The sequence below is a fragment of the Lolium rigidum genome, chromosome 7, assembly GCF_022539505.1.
Source record: "Lolium rigidum isolate FL_2022 chromosome 7, APGP_CSIRO_Lrig_0.1, whole genome shotgun sequence".
In the NCBI taxonomy this organism is placed as follows: Eukaryota; Viridiplantae; Streptophyta; class Magnoliopsida; order Poales; family Poaceae; genus Lolium; species Lolium rigidum.
The window spans coordinates 27,999,409-28,013,784 of record NC_061514.1 but is presented as its reverse complement, the minus strand read 5'-3'; the positions used below and the strand labels follow the sequence as shown (position 1 = coordinate 28,013,784).

Here is a 14,376-nt window from a genome sequence, read left to right as displayed (position 1 = left end):
GGAGGAGCAGCGCGGCGCGCTCACCGGCGGAGGAGCAGGCCGGCGGCGCGCTCGATGGGAGGAGCAGGGGGCGTGCGGGGGGGAGGAGTTGTAGCGGCGCGATCGCCGGATGGAGTAGGGGGCGCTCGCCGGGAGGAGCACAGGGTACTCGCGGGGCGCGGAGCAGGGGCAGAGTGGTCGCCATGGGAGGAGCTGGGCGGCGCATCGCTGGTTCGTCGGTGAAAATCGGGGAAATAGACGAGGAAGGTGCGGTGGGACCCATCCACGACGGGTCACGTCTCCGCAGAAAGGCAACGACCGATTTTCAGCCCACGATCGGTGGGCTGATCGGAAGCGTTTTCCTTAGATTAAAGTGAGCGAGCGAGCTCTCCTAGCTTAGCTTTTGCTCTCTCGCGAATTGGATCCATCTCAAGGCTCGCGGATCAGCTGGTGTTGCGCAGCTCGATCGATCGGCGCCATGGCGTTGGGGTCCATCGTCGTCATCGCGCTGGTGCTCATCCTCGACCTCCTCGCCTTCGTCCTCGCCATCGGGGCCGAGCGGCGCCGGAGCACGGTGAGCACCGGCACACACACATAGCTCAACTCGTTTCTGTTAAAAGCATGCGTGACCGGCCGTTTCTGATCGGGCGCGCGCAGGCGGTCGTGACCAACGACGGCGCCGGGAGGTTCTACTGCGTGTACACCACGGCCGCGGACTTCTCCACGTGGTACGGCGTCGCCGCGCTCGCGCTGCTCCTCGCCGGCCAGGCCATCGCCATGGCCGCCAGCAGGTGCTTCTGCTGCGGCCGCGCGCTCTCGCCCGGGCGGTGGCGCTCCTTCTCCGGCGTCTGCTTCGTCATCTGCTGGTAATTTTTTTTTTATTACCACTGAGCCAGTCCGATCGCTGATTTGCTTATTAGCGCAGTAGAGCCCCCGCGAGGATATGTTATTGGTCGCATATTACGTGCCCACTGCCCAGTTGATACTCCGTTCATTATTGGTTCTGGACGTACGGCCAGAGCGCCCAGACAGCTTTTAATTAGTTGCAGTGCCCGAGCCAAAATTGATATCATTAAATATATTTTCGTATTGTATCTACAAAATATTATATTTATTGATAGATTGTTTTAAAAGTTTTGATCAAACTTTATTTTGTTTGACTTTTCAAAAAAATAAAAGTCTTAAGCTTTGAGATTGAGATAGTACTTTGCAATTCGGTTAGAGCTTTTATGCTTTTCCAAACGGATTACCCCTTTCCATTACAAGGATATAATGGAAATACAAAGTTGTTTGAAGCAATAAAATCAGTGCAGTAAAAGAAGATGGGAAAGAGGCCGCCCTTGCACCATTAGAAAATCCGCTGACAGATACTCAAAATCGCGCATCCACTACGGGGCAAGAATCTGATGATACTAAAGCAAACTCTAACAAGAAGTTTAGCACAACACGCCCAAACAAGTAGACATTACAAGTTTCAGGACTAGACAAGATGAACATCAAAGGAGATAGATAGCCAGATTATGGAGCTTGAATTGCCAGAATGTTGGACATATCACCTCCATTGATATCATGGGTCATGTGCATCGCCTTTTCCATCAGCTGTTTCACCCCCTTCTTGATCTTCACAACATCAGTAATCTTAGACATATCTTTTTGGTAATTAATAAAACAAGCTCAGCAATTTAAATAGTTATTTTTTTAAAAAATGGGGTTGGAGCCCTAGCCTGTGCATCGAAGATATGCATATGATCTTCTTAAATTCTTTTTGTATGGACGACCCATAGAAATAATGCATTTCTCGTAGGTTATAAAAATCCTTCATTTGTATATCTGAGATTAACTAGTTTGTATTGTGAAGAACGATATTATGCTAGTGTACACTGCTTCAATTATTGTTTGGTGGAGAGAAAAACATAGACAGGGCTCTCGTGTTTCTTAATGAAATATAAGGTACATAGAGAATGCTAGCAGAAAAGGTATATATGTAGAGAGTACCTAGATGTACATCTGCAAGGTTTTTTATTAGGATTTTCTATTACTTTGAAACATGATCGCATAATCACAATTATCAGTGCAACGAACTCGGGCAAATACTCAATTGTTTGCTCTGGAAAATCTGAACCTCTGAAGCTCTGAAATGGTGCAGGCTGACGTTCGTGATCGCCGAGCTGTGCCTGCTGGCCGGGTCGGTCCGCAACGCGTACCACACAAAGTACAGTGGCTACTTCATCAACGGGCCGCCCCACTGTCACATGCTTCGTAAGGGCGTGTTCGCCGCCGGCGCCGCCTTCACCTTCCTCACGGCGCTCTTCACCGAGCTTCACTACATCTTCTACGCCAAGGCCCGCTCCGCCGCCGCTGCCACCCCTCCCATAATCCACGGAGGCGGCATCGGCATGACCCGCATCTGAAGGATCCATATCCACCTTGACCCCTTTTCGCAGCGTCTGTTTGTGTGACTGATGTGCTGAACATTGTCTATTAATTTTTTTTCGATAAAGGATGCTTTATTACTTTTGGGAAGCAATTACATCCAGCCTCTGCATAACCAGGATGCACACAGCTGTTCAAAGAGTCTGTAACTAAAAAATTAAAAAAGGAAAGCTAGGCGAAGTACATATCGGAACGATGAATCATAAATCGCCTATGGTGTTGGTGGTGCTGCAATCCGTAGACTATGCTGCCACCCATGTAGGGAAAAAGTATCCCTCGCCGTTGCCTCCAACCGTGTACAGACCTCCGTAAATAGGTCTCGGTTCTTCATCCGCTGAAGAGGTAACCACAAACGGAGAATACTCGTACGTATCGTAGATGACCTGCAACAAAGAACAATTTTTATCGTTAAAAATCTTGTCATTTCTACTTAGCCGAGTGCCCGGATAACTGCTAGCGCCCCCACCCTAAGAAGCAACTTAAACCTTGAATCGATACCGTGGAGCCAATTGCCAAAGACATTGGCTACACTAGTCGGGGGATACAGGGTAGATGCCACTTGGATGACTGACCAAATAGATCTCGCAAAATGACATTGGAAAAAAAGGTGTTTAATAGTTTCATCTTGTTGACAAAAAACACACCTAGTACTTCCATGCCAATTCCGCTTGACAAGATTATCTTTGGTAAGAATGACTCCGCGACGAAGATACCATCCGAAAATTTTGATTTTTAGCGGTATTTTCATCTTCCAGATTTTCTTATTATTATCAACCGGTATATCAGAATGAAGAATCGCATTGTATAAAGATTTGACTGAGAAAGTGCCATCTACATGAAGATTCCATCTAAATTCATCCGGTTCAGTTGATAATTGAATATCTCCCAACCGTTGAATTAAATCATTCCATGCAACAAGCCTTTGTCCAAGTAAAACCCTTCTAAACGTCACATTTGGAGGAGAGGTAGCCATTACTGTGGCAATAGTATCACCTTTGCGACGAACAATACTATACAAGGCAGGATACTGCTCACTCAAGGAAGCATTGTCTAACCAAACATCTTCCCAGAAGCGTATCTGTTCTCCATTCTTAATAGAGAAAGTACCATGACGAAAGAAAACATTCTTAGACGCCATGAGACCAGCCCAGAAGTGGGAATCCCCGGGTTTCCAAACCACTTGGGATAACGTCTTCGAGCCAATATACTTTCTACGAAGAATAGTTTGCCAAATCCCATCGTCGCAAGAAGCTTAAAAAGCCATTTACCTAGCGAGAGCTGAGTTTTTGACCTCTAGGTCATGAACTCCAAGTCCACCTTGATCTTTGGGACTACGGACTACACTCCATTTAACCGGTCGATATTTCTTTTTCTCGTTGTCCCCTTGCCAAAAGAATCTGGATCGATAATAATCGAGTTTATGCGGAATTCCTTTTGGCAGCAGGAAGAAGGATAACATATACGGTACCATATTTGTCGATACTGAATTAATGAGAACCAATCTCCTCCGAGGGACAACAATTTACCCTTCCAACTACTAAGGCGTTTTTGTAATCTTTCTTCCACAATTTTCCATTCAGCAATTGTTAGTCTCCGATAATGAATCGGAATACCCAAATAGCGAATAGGAAATTGGCCTTGCCCACAACCAAACAACTCTGTATATAGAGTCATATCGTTTTGGGCGTCACCGAAACAGAACAATTCACTTTTATGGAAATTGATTTTTAATCCCGACAACTTCTCAAACGCCGCCAAAATTAATTTGAGATTGCGAGCTTTTTCGAGATCATGATCCATGAAAAGAATTGTATCGTCGGCATATTGAAGGATAGATAAACCCCCATCAACCAAATGTGGGATCACACCTTCAATCTGGCCATCAGACTTAGCTCGCTCTATGAGTATTGCCAACATATCCGCTACAATGTTAAACAACATTGGTGATAGCGGATCCCCTTGGCGTAACCCCTTTCGTGTTTGAAAATAGTGGCCGGTGTCATCATTAACCCGGATAGCCACACTACCTCCATACACAAAATCGTAAATTAGAGCGCGCCACTCAGGAGAAAAACCTTTCATCCTAAGTGTCTGCTGCAGAAAAGACCACTTGACCTTGTCATACGCCTTTTCGAAATCTAATTTTAAAATTACCCCGTTTAATTTCTTAGAATGCATCTCATGTACCGTCTCGTGCAACACTGCCACTCCATCAAGGATATTCCTTCCTTGCATAAAAGCAGTTTGTGAAGGTTGGACGACATGATCCGCAACCGTATTAAGTCTAATGGTGGCCACTTTCGTGAAAATCTTGAAACTGACGTTTAAAAGGCAGATAGGTCTATATTGTTGAATCCTTTCTGCCTCATTAACCTTCGGTAACAAAATTACTTCACCAAAATTTAGACGAAATAATTCTAGTTGTCCTGTGTGAAGATCACCGAACAAATCTAGAAGGTCCGATTTAATAGTATCCCAAAAAGTTTGATAAAACTCCGCTGGAAAACCATCTGGACCCGGTGCCTTGTTACATTCCATTTGGAAAATCGCCTTCTTAACCTCATCCTCAGAATAAGGTGCGGTTAATAGGCCATTTTCTTCCATAGTAACTTGGGGTATGTCTTCCGTTAAGTCCTCGTTAAGAGAAAAAGAGCTTTCCTCCGGAGGACCGAACAGGTCTTTATAATAATTAGTAATGTAAGATTTGAGTTGCTCGTGGCCTTCAATCACCCCTTCATCTTGGATAAGAGAGTGAATACGCTTTTTCCGATGTCTGCCATTGGCTAAACCATGAAAATATCGCGTATTCGAATCACCTTCCAAAATGAATTGGGCTTTTGATCTTTGATACCATTTGAGTTCCTCTTCACGAAGCAGACTCGCCATTTGTGCATTGGATTGATTCTTAAGATCAATCTCTTGCGTGGACAGCGGTCTCACTTCCGCGATGGCCTCAAGATCATCAATCTCTTTAGACAAGCGAGCCTTCTCTTTTTTCAAAATACCAGCCATATGAGCAGCCCAACCAGAGAGATGCTTGCGCATAGCGCGCATCTTATTATTCCATCTCAATATTGGCGAGCCACCCCGAACTGGTCTTTCCCAAACCGTCTTAACCATCTCATGAAAACCCTCACGATGTAACCAGCCAAGTTCAAATTTGAACGGTCGCTTACAAACAGGTCGAGGATTCCCAGTGGTTAACAGGATAGGAGCATGGTCGGACAGCTTTTCAATACGTTCTAGCGCACGGACGGACACCATAGGATATTTGTGTTCCCATTCGGTATCCATCAACACGCGATCTAGTTTCTCGTATGTGGGTTCAGGTAAACTGTTGGCCCAAGTAAACTGTCGACCGGACATGAAAACCTCTCTTAAGTCTAAGCTATCAATGACAGCATTAAACAAGAAAGGCCAATGTCCATCAAAAAAGCCTTTGCTTTTCTCATGAGGGAATCTCAGCAAATTGAAATCCCCTCCGATTAAAATCGGGTGCGGATTATCTTTTGCAAGATTTACCAACTCACGTAAAAAGTCGGCCTTAAATGCATCCTGGGCAGCACCATACACAGCGACCAGACTCCAAATGAAACCATCTGCTTTGTTCTGAATATCGAGTTTAATATGATACTCGCCATCAGAACTAGCTAAGACTTTCATGGTGTCTATACGGACGCCCAGTAAAATACCCCCAGATCTACCACGAGGCGGGCGAGAATACCACTGAAAGTTAATCCCGCCAGATAACCGGTCGAGGACACTCTGTGAGAATTTTCGCCTACCCGTCTCAGATATAGCAATAAAATCTAAATCATAATCTCTACAACCATCAGCAATGTGAGAGTGTTTAGCCAAGTCACCAAGACCTCTGCTATTCCGAAACATGCCATTCATCGAGAGACTATTTTAGATTTAGTATTTTTGCCATATCTACGAGACTTCTTACCAGCGGACGATCTAGAACCTCGAGCAGAAGCATCAAGATCATAAACTGAACTGAGCTCTGAGTGTTCTAAATCGACCTCCGTAACACTCCCAACTATAGCCGAGAGAAGATGACCATCTAGGATGTCATCATCTTCATCATCGTCTATCATTGAGGTGGCAGGCTCAGTGGATCCATTTGAAGCAACCGTTAAACGGTCAAGCTCCATTTGTCTCAACACATTAGCCGAAGCTACAATCTCATCAGACCGACTACCCAACGAGACCCCTACTCTACATAAATTAGAAGAAATCCGAGTATCCGAAAAAGAGGTAAACGACTTGGCTGTTTGTTTATTACCTGCCGTGTCGAGGTTCAACTCCGCCTTGCGCCGCATAGCCCTCTGCATCACATCTTCATCCGTGACCCCCGCGCCGTCCTCCGCCACAGCATGCCTCCCACTCCTCCTCACCGTCGGCTGAACCACCAGTGGAGGACTCGTGGGCTGAGGCTGCGGCACGGCAGCTGGCGGAGAAGGACTGAAGCGTGGTGAAGAAGGCGCCGAGCCCACCAGCGAAGATGTAGTAGACGAAGTCCGTGAAGTCGGTGAAGACGCACCCGATGCAGGGATAGATGGCGCAGAAGCCCCCTGCACCGAACCCGGTCGTGTCGTCGCTGCCCCCCCAGGCGAAGGGGGCGTGGCCGATGGGCTGGGGCTCCTCCCCAACCCGGCCTGCACCACCGCCCGAGGGTGAAGCTGCGCCGGCAGCACTCCCGTCGCGTCGTCGCTGCCTCTAGAAAAAGCACTAGGGAGCTCGGCCGACGGTGGAGGTCGCGGCCTCTCACCATCCCCGCAAGGAAGCTGCGGCCTCGCCAAACCCTGGGCCGGCTGCTGCTGCTCCACGGCGATGGGGACAGGCTGCAGCAACCCCGCCGGTCCATAGGACAGCTGCTGCGATGGCGCGGAGCCACCGGCCGGCTGCTGCTGCCCCTCCGAACCCGCGTCACGCTGCTGCTGCGCCGTCGAAGAAGTCACCGCCAGCTGCTGCCCCGGGGCCTCCGTGACCACTGCCGGAGAAGGGAAAGTCCTCGGCTGCACCCTCTCCGTCTGAGCTGCGGTAGAAGACGGAGCGGGAACACCTGAGGGACTACCCAACGGAGTAGACGACGAAGTGGGACGAGTCCTCCCCTGCATAAAAGTACGAACACGAGACGGAGAAGACGCCCTGGTCGTGGGTGGCGGAGTGGCCACCAAATGAGGCGACACCGTCATAGCTCGAGCCAAAATCTCCCGCCCTCTGTCTGTCCTCGGCGAGTGGTTAAACGGGGTCAAAGCCACCTGAGTAACCGGTATCGAAGCTGAGTCAGAGGAGTGCCTAGGTGCATGGCCATCGACCTCCATGTGTGATGACCCTGGTGCCACATCCGCCGCAGAATCATCAAGCCCCTCATCCTCAAAACCATGAGACGCATCATCATCATCATCGCCCTTCCAGAAGAAAGGTCGAAACCGAGGATCCGGCTTATACCCAGGAGCCTCACGACGAAACCGAAATCTATATCCATTAAGCTGTAGACGAGCAAAGACCTCTAAGCATGGTGGCCTGTCCTTAGACTTATCTTTCTCCAAAACAGATACATTCCTCATAGCTACCTGAATCCGAACTGTCCCCTGACTCCGAAGGGTATACAAGTCCACATCAAGAGTAGAGCCAATAAAAGTACCCACCGCCCATAGACCCAGGAAGTGACGGAGGGAATCTGGCACACCTTCGACATGCACCCACACAGGCTCCATAACAAACTCAGGTGTAACATCCTGATAAGTCCATGAAGATACTATGGCTTGTGCATTTATCTTAGGCACACTCATCTGCATACCATCAATCCTCAACAAGTCATCGGCTGTAGGTATCGCAATCAAAAAAGCATTATCACCATGAGACACCGCCTCCCACTTCCATGTGGGGTTTCCCGGACACATGCGAGCCATGAGACCCTGGATATCCGCCGCTGTGACGGTCCCCTCCCCTGACACCTGTACCAAGGCTGTAGGTGCACCAGAGGAAGACACCTGTGGCTTATACACTGAATCAGGGATCTGAAGGTCAAGCGTAGCGTCATTACCACAACCAACAAAAAAACTCATAGGCTTCGGAGTCTTCAACACAGGGCACCGAATGGTTGGGTGCGCCCCAGAGTCACAAACTAAACAGTAGTGAATCGCCTTACAGTCCTTTGTAGCATGTGTATTGACTGCGCATTTCCAACATCGACCCACTTTCTTAGGTTTCACAATAGGAGCAGCGGCGACTGGCGCAGCCGTAGGCAACTGCTGTGGTACAGGAGGCGCTGACATGGGTATACCCTTCGGGTACCCATTATTAGTATACCTGGCTCGGCCCAATATGGAGAAGACCCAATATGGAGAAGGCCCAACAAGGCAACCCGAAGAAGTAGTCGACTAGGACTCTTGTAAAACCCTAGGCTGGTTGCATATATAAAGCTAGCCGGGGCACCCGAAATAGAGGGACGAACGGATAGACAGAATATAGACAACATAGCTCCGCCTACGGCGGCACCCCGTAAACACATCTATGATCATATACTGGATTGCTAGCAGCACGTAGGGATCCTCCACCGAGGGGACCCGAAGCTGGGTACGTCGTGTGCCTAATCTCGCTCCCGGAATCTCCATCGTCGCTCTCTCCCGAAACCCAAGTCTACAATACGTAGGCATTGAACGGCTGTTGATGCTGCGGCATGAATTGCGTAGATGGAATACGCGGCGGAGGTGGGCGGTATCCCACTTGAGGCCGAGGCAGAGCTGCAGGGGCAGACGGCATGAGGGCGCCCGCCGGCCAGCCCTGGAACCCCGGTGGACCCTAGTAGGCGCCGGCCCCAGGTGCATCAGCCGCCTGCGCGGGAGGCGGCGGTGCTGGTGTCTGCTGCGTCCCTGGCGGCACGGGGCGCGACGGCCCGACCATGTCTTCCGCAGCAACTCCCCTAGCAACCACGTCGACAAACGAACGTCTGAACGGATCCGGCGACACTCGTGGCGGCGCAGACGGGAGCGAGGCGGCGATGCGAGACGGAGACGGAGACGAGGAGTATGCGATCGTATGCGAGATCGGTACATGCCTTCGTCTATCTTCCCGCTGCAGGCCCAACACCGCTCGGCATAACCTGGCCCAACACTTCTGTGGCCCAGCTAGCGCTTCTCCCGCCTCCTCCGGTTCGAACCCAGGCCGCCGCGCCGTCGAGGCTGTGCCGCCGGCCGGCCGATGCGTCCCCTTCCTGGCAACGCCAAAGAAGTCGCCGAAGACCGCTGGCGGCGTCAACCTCTTGGGGGGAAGAGGACCCTTCCATCCCTTAAACCGCACCGCCTGCCGAGGGAGTCTCAGACCCGGCGGCTAGCTTGAGCTTGCCCTGGCGATCGACGTCGATACCACGCGCGGAGGCGAAACCGAACGGGCCCTCGGCACAGACGACGCCGCCGGAGACCGTCGCTCCCAAGTCCTGGACGACGCCCCTTGGTACCCGATCTTCCGCCAGAAATCCTCCAAGATCTCATCCCGATCATGGCCGGTGCCCAGGGCGAGCGGCAGCACCTTAGGAATGTCTTCCAACCCCGCCCAGGCCACCTCCTCCGCCACCGTGATCTCCTCATCCACCTCCGAGTCCTCCAGGGCATCGAAACGGCCACCCGAACGCGGGGACGCGCCGGCCGGAGAGAGGATGGGCCGGACCGGCGGCAGGCGGACCCGCCGGCGAGGCGAGATCCAAGGTTCCGTCATCCCGGGACTTGAAATGGGATAACAAATTCTCATTGTTACCTCGTGGACTGATGTATGTACAGATCACGTTTGTGAGACTATTGATAACTTAGTAGACATCAGCTAAATATTTCATTGTGCGTGCGTGTGTGTGTGAGCAGCATAATAGAATGGACCGAGAGAACAACTTCTGTCCGTGTTCATTTCTTCCGCTATCCTTGCATTATTATTTTTGTGGATTGTCTATCCTTGTATCTTGTCTCGAATTCAAATATTTTTTTGTATTGTGTTTTTAAAATCTACATCATCCCCATTCAGTGAAGAAGCCGAATATGCGCCGAACAGACACAATACTGAAGGTTAGAGAGGCAACTTTTTCTAATTTCTGCTTGATTGATTGAGAACCAACCTGAGATTTGGTGGTTAGGTGGGTGGTTGTACCCCTAACCCACCAGACTTCAAATACAAGGTTTGATATTTGTGTGTCTCATAAAGGAAGAATATTTATTCAGTTGGAGGCGACGTTTCCGTCGACAGCGATGCGCCTATGGTGACTTCGTCAATTTATGATCCAATCTGCTGGTCCAGTCTTTCGAAGATGCTCATATAGATAGGGTGTCAGTGTGTGCGTTCATAGGAGTGAGTGTATGTGCGTGTATATAAGCGTCTACGTTGTACCGTGTTTCTCAAAAAAAATCTGATTGATTTATGTGCTTGCATTGAAAATACATTCTAGCGTGGATCAATATAAAATGAGTCTGGGTGGTCCTATATAACTAATATTGGTGAAATAATTAGAAATTTGGAAATTAATACAATCAAGATGAATATCCCAACAATTAAATTTGTGAGATTAATTAACATCAACACATACGGGTGACAAATTATGCAAATAAAAATCTATCACCTAATTTGAATCTCTAGACCCACCTCAACCACGAATGTCATCGGCTTATCTGACCCCAAGTCACTGAGATCTCCTGGGATCTCTGCAATTGACCACTTGGAAAATAGGCTAATCTTCTTGATTGCGGTATTTTAATATTTATACCAAACTCTTTTAATTTTAGAAGTTCATTTGTCACTAAGTATTACTAGTTTATTTATATGGTTTACCATAATGTATTTTTCTATTGCTCTCACAACATTATCGAGATAACTATCTTGGAAAATTACAACTTAATTCTTAATGTTGTACAAGTTAGGTGTGTATCAGTATTAGTACTTACTTGAATTCTTGTCTAAATCCATAAAAGATAAATTGTGGAAACAATCGCATCTATCAATGGTACAATTTATGCCACTGTAATTTCAGTTACGGGTGCAAGTGTGTTTCTATGTGCTTGTGCCTTTTCTTTTATAGTGATTTTGTGACTATTTTAGTATCTATAAATAAATACCTTACAGTGTAGCTTGATAGTAGTTTATAACATATGTTTCGAAATAACTGACTTAACTTTATCTAAATATACATACAGATATATTTACACACCAAGATGTGTCTAGAAATCCTTCGGAGGCTCCAAACTTTTCAGCCTCCTGCTTGCATGCGTGACACGTGTCCACTTTCACCTGAAATGTAGAATTTGCTTCGTAGCAGCAAAAAACCTTCCAATTTATTGAAGCAAAAAAGGTTGGACCAAAATAGATGGAGTGTTGCGACTCATTTAGAGTTTGTTTCATCGCAACAAAAAAAAGTCCCGCTTTTGCTTCATTGAAGCAAAAAAAAGTTCATGTAAATACAAAAAAAAGAAAAAGACATGTCGGACAGAGAATGTAGGAGACTCACCGGAGATTCACCGGAGACCTCGCCGGTGGGGGATGCTGCGATGAGTCGGGGCGACGACGGTACCATTAGGTGGAGGCGGTGTTTAAAGAAGTGGGCATCGATTCTACGATGGTACAATATTGTTGCTTCAATTCTTCACCTATCTCGCGACTTTAGTAGAAAAGGTTTGCTACAAGGTCTCCGGCGATGTTCTCCAACAATGTCGTGTTTTTAGTACAAATGCTGCAATGCTATAATAGTATATTATTTTTTCTACAATTGTTTTGTCATGTTGCTACTTTAGAGCATGTCTAACAGACCCCTTATTTTTTGCCCCTTAAAACGCAAGTAGAGGGCCCTGTATTCACCTTTCGCCGGAGGAAAACTCGTCCGAGCTAGCAGACTCCGTATCCCCACCCCGTAAAACAGAATACTATGGAATATTCTGTTTTCAGCGGCGGCGCGGGAAAAACGGTTGGGAATTCTGAAATGTCTGCGCGCCCTAGTGAAATGGGATGAGAGGTTGGCCCTGTATTCAGCCTCCCGCCCCGTACAAGTAAGGGGCGAAGAGCCGCCCTGTAGCCAAAACTGTAAAAAATCGATGCGGGGGCCTGTTTTACGGGGTCTGCTAGACGGCCGGGTAGCGCCCAACCCTTATTTCGGCGGTTATTATACGGGTTTGGCCCTTTTAAGGGGTCTGTTAGACATGCTCTTAGTACAAATGTTTTGCTATGAGGTCTCCGGCAAAGTACGGTGCTCCGGCGAAGTACGGTGCTCCGGCGAGGTATCCAACGAAGTACGGTGCTCCGGCGAGGTCCACAACTGAATGATCTTTGTGTTTTTGTATTTGGTCGAACCGTTTCTTGCTTCAATGAACCAAAAGCAAGCTAAAATGGGCATTAAAGCAAAACTGAACAAAGAATCTAACTAACGGCTCATATTTATTGGATCCAACGGTGAGAAATCCGGTGGTTGGGAGGTTTGTAGCCTCCAGAGGATACAGATCATTTTCCTATGCAATATATACCTACTAATAAAGGAACTAAGATTTCTCCCCTATATTTTCGTCCGTTTTTTAATTACCCTAATTTTCTTAGGGACTATCTATTTGACATCCGAGTGTTTTCTTTTTAGACATCACTCGAATTTCCTGGTCCAATAAACAAGCGCCAGCTGTTCGTGGTCCCTGCGCCAGAAAAAATCATGAAAAGTGGGTCTGTACCGGTTCGTTCTCTAGCATCTTTTGACCAAAAAAAACCACAGTTCCAGAAAAGGCTTCGTCTTTGTCTCGTGACCAGCTTCTTGCATGTCAAGAAAAGGCAGAACAACACGTTCCAGAACAAACCCATCTCTCCCAATAAAACAGAACACATCTCTCCAAATCTCTCCAGATCTAAAACGCAGGACAAAGGGACAAAGACAAAGGAAGAAGATGGAGAAGGAACAAGATGGAGATGGAAGAAGCAAACCTGGTGATCCAATCTGTGGGTTGGACAACAACCAGCAGCTTAGCCAGGTACCACGTCCTGCTGATCATATTCTTGTCTGTGTTTTTACCAGTATTCTTCTCTCTTCTTCCTGAATCTGCTCCATCAGCTCATACAGATAATCTGTTCCTTCTTATTCCTGAATCTGTTCCATCAGCTCATACAGCAAATCTCTTCCCCCTGCTCCTACTGCATACTGCATAGATCAGTTGAACCATGAACATTGATCTAACACATAAATCAGGGGAAATCAGTAGCATGTAAACTTGTTAATAGGAAATTCTCCAGGCACTAAATTTTACAGCAGCATTAGGAAATGTTGTCTAACACAGAAATCTGTAAAAATTCATCATGATGAAAAGAAAACAGAAATCTGTATTTTGGTTTAACTATGAAAGAAACATCATTTAAATGCTAGGACAAAGAAATTCAACACAAGCATGGGTTGACCAAGAACAACATGTATAGACCCAGGATCAACTAACGAAACTATCACAAGGATTAGTAGCTACAGGGAGTGTATTGGCAAGGAAACTAACATGTTGGTATATATCAGGGGTCCTTGCTATTTTGCTTGCTTTCTCGATTGAAAAACCAAACTAAAAGAAAAAATCTAGAAGTAACAGAATATGCCAGCATATTCTGAGCATGCATCTATGTACATTTGTCCTGTATATATACTCTATATTCTGTGCATTTGTCCATGTATATTCAGTGTGTTTACAGTGTATTTGACATGTATATGTAGTTTGTTTACAGTGGCCACTATATAAATGGATAATTAGCATGGATAAAATTCAGTGGCCTTTGCCACTTGCCACTGAGCGGAAATGCATCGCAGGGCACTGATATTTTCAGAGCCATACACTGACACAGTAATGAGCGAATCATTATTCTCTTATTTGTCACTGCAAGAAGCACAACAAGAATACAAGCATACCTCTAATAAAAAGCAGCGGATACTCCTGACTATGATAAAGCGAAAACTATATCTTTTGCTGCAAC

At 47.2% G+C, this 14,376-nt stretch overlaps 1 protein-coding gene across 1 annotated transcript; it reads left to right on the top strand.

Moving 5' to 3' along the window:
* The first annotated feature begins 755 nt into the window (after positions 1-755).
* LOC124679041 lies at positions 756-2,460 on the top strand. Its single transcript, XM_047214867.1, has 2 exons — positions 756-845; positions 2,126-2,460. Exons 1-2 carry the CDS (start codon positions 757-759, stop codon positions 2,388-2,390), a joined length of 354 nt encoding a protein of 117 aa, XP_047070823.1. The 5' UTR covers position 756; the 3' UTR covers positions 2,391-2,460.
* The last annotated feature ends 11,916 nt before the right edge of the window (positions 2,461-14,376 follow it).

Coding starts and splice junctions, on each gene's coding strand:
- LOC124679041 (XM_047214867.1), top strand. CDS start 757: ATGGCCGCCAGCAGGTGCTTCTGCTGCGGCCGCGCGCTCTCGCCCGGG. Junction 846..2,125: donor GTCTGCTTCGTCATCTGCTG/GTAATTTTTTTT, acceptor GAAATGGTGCAG/GCTGACGTTCGTGATCGCCG.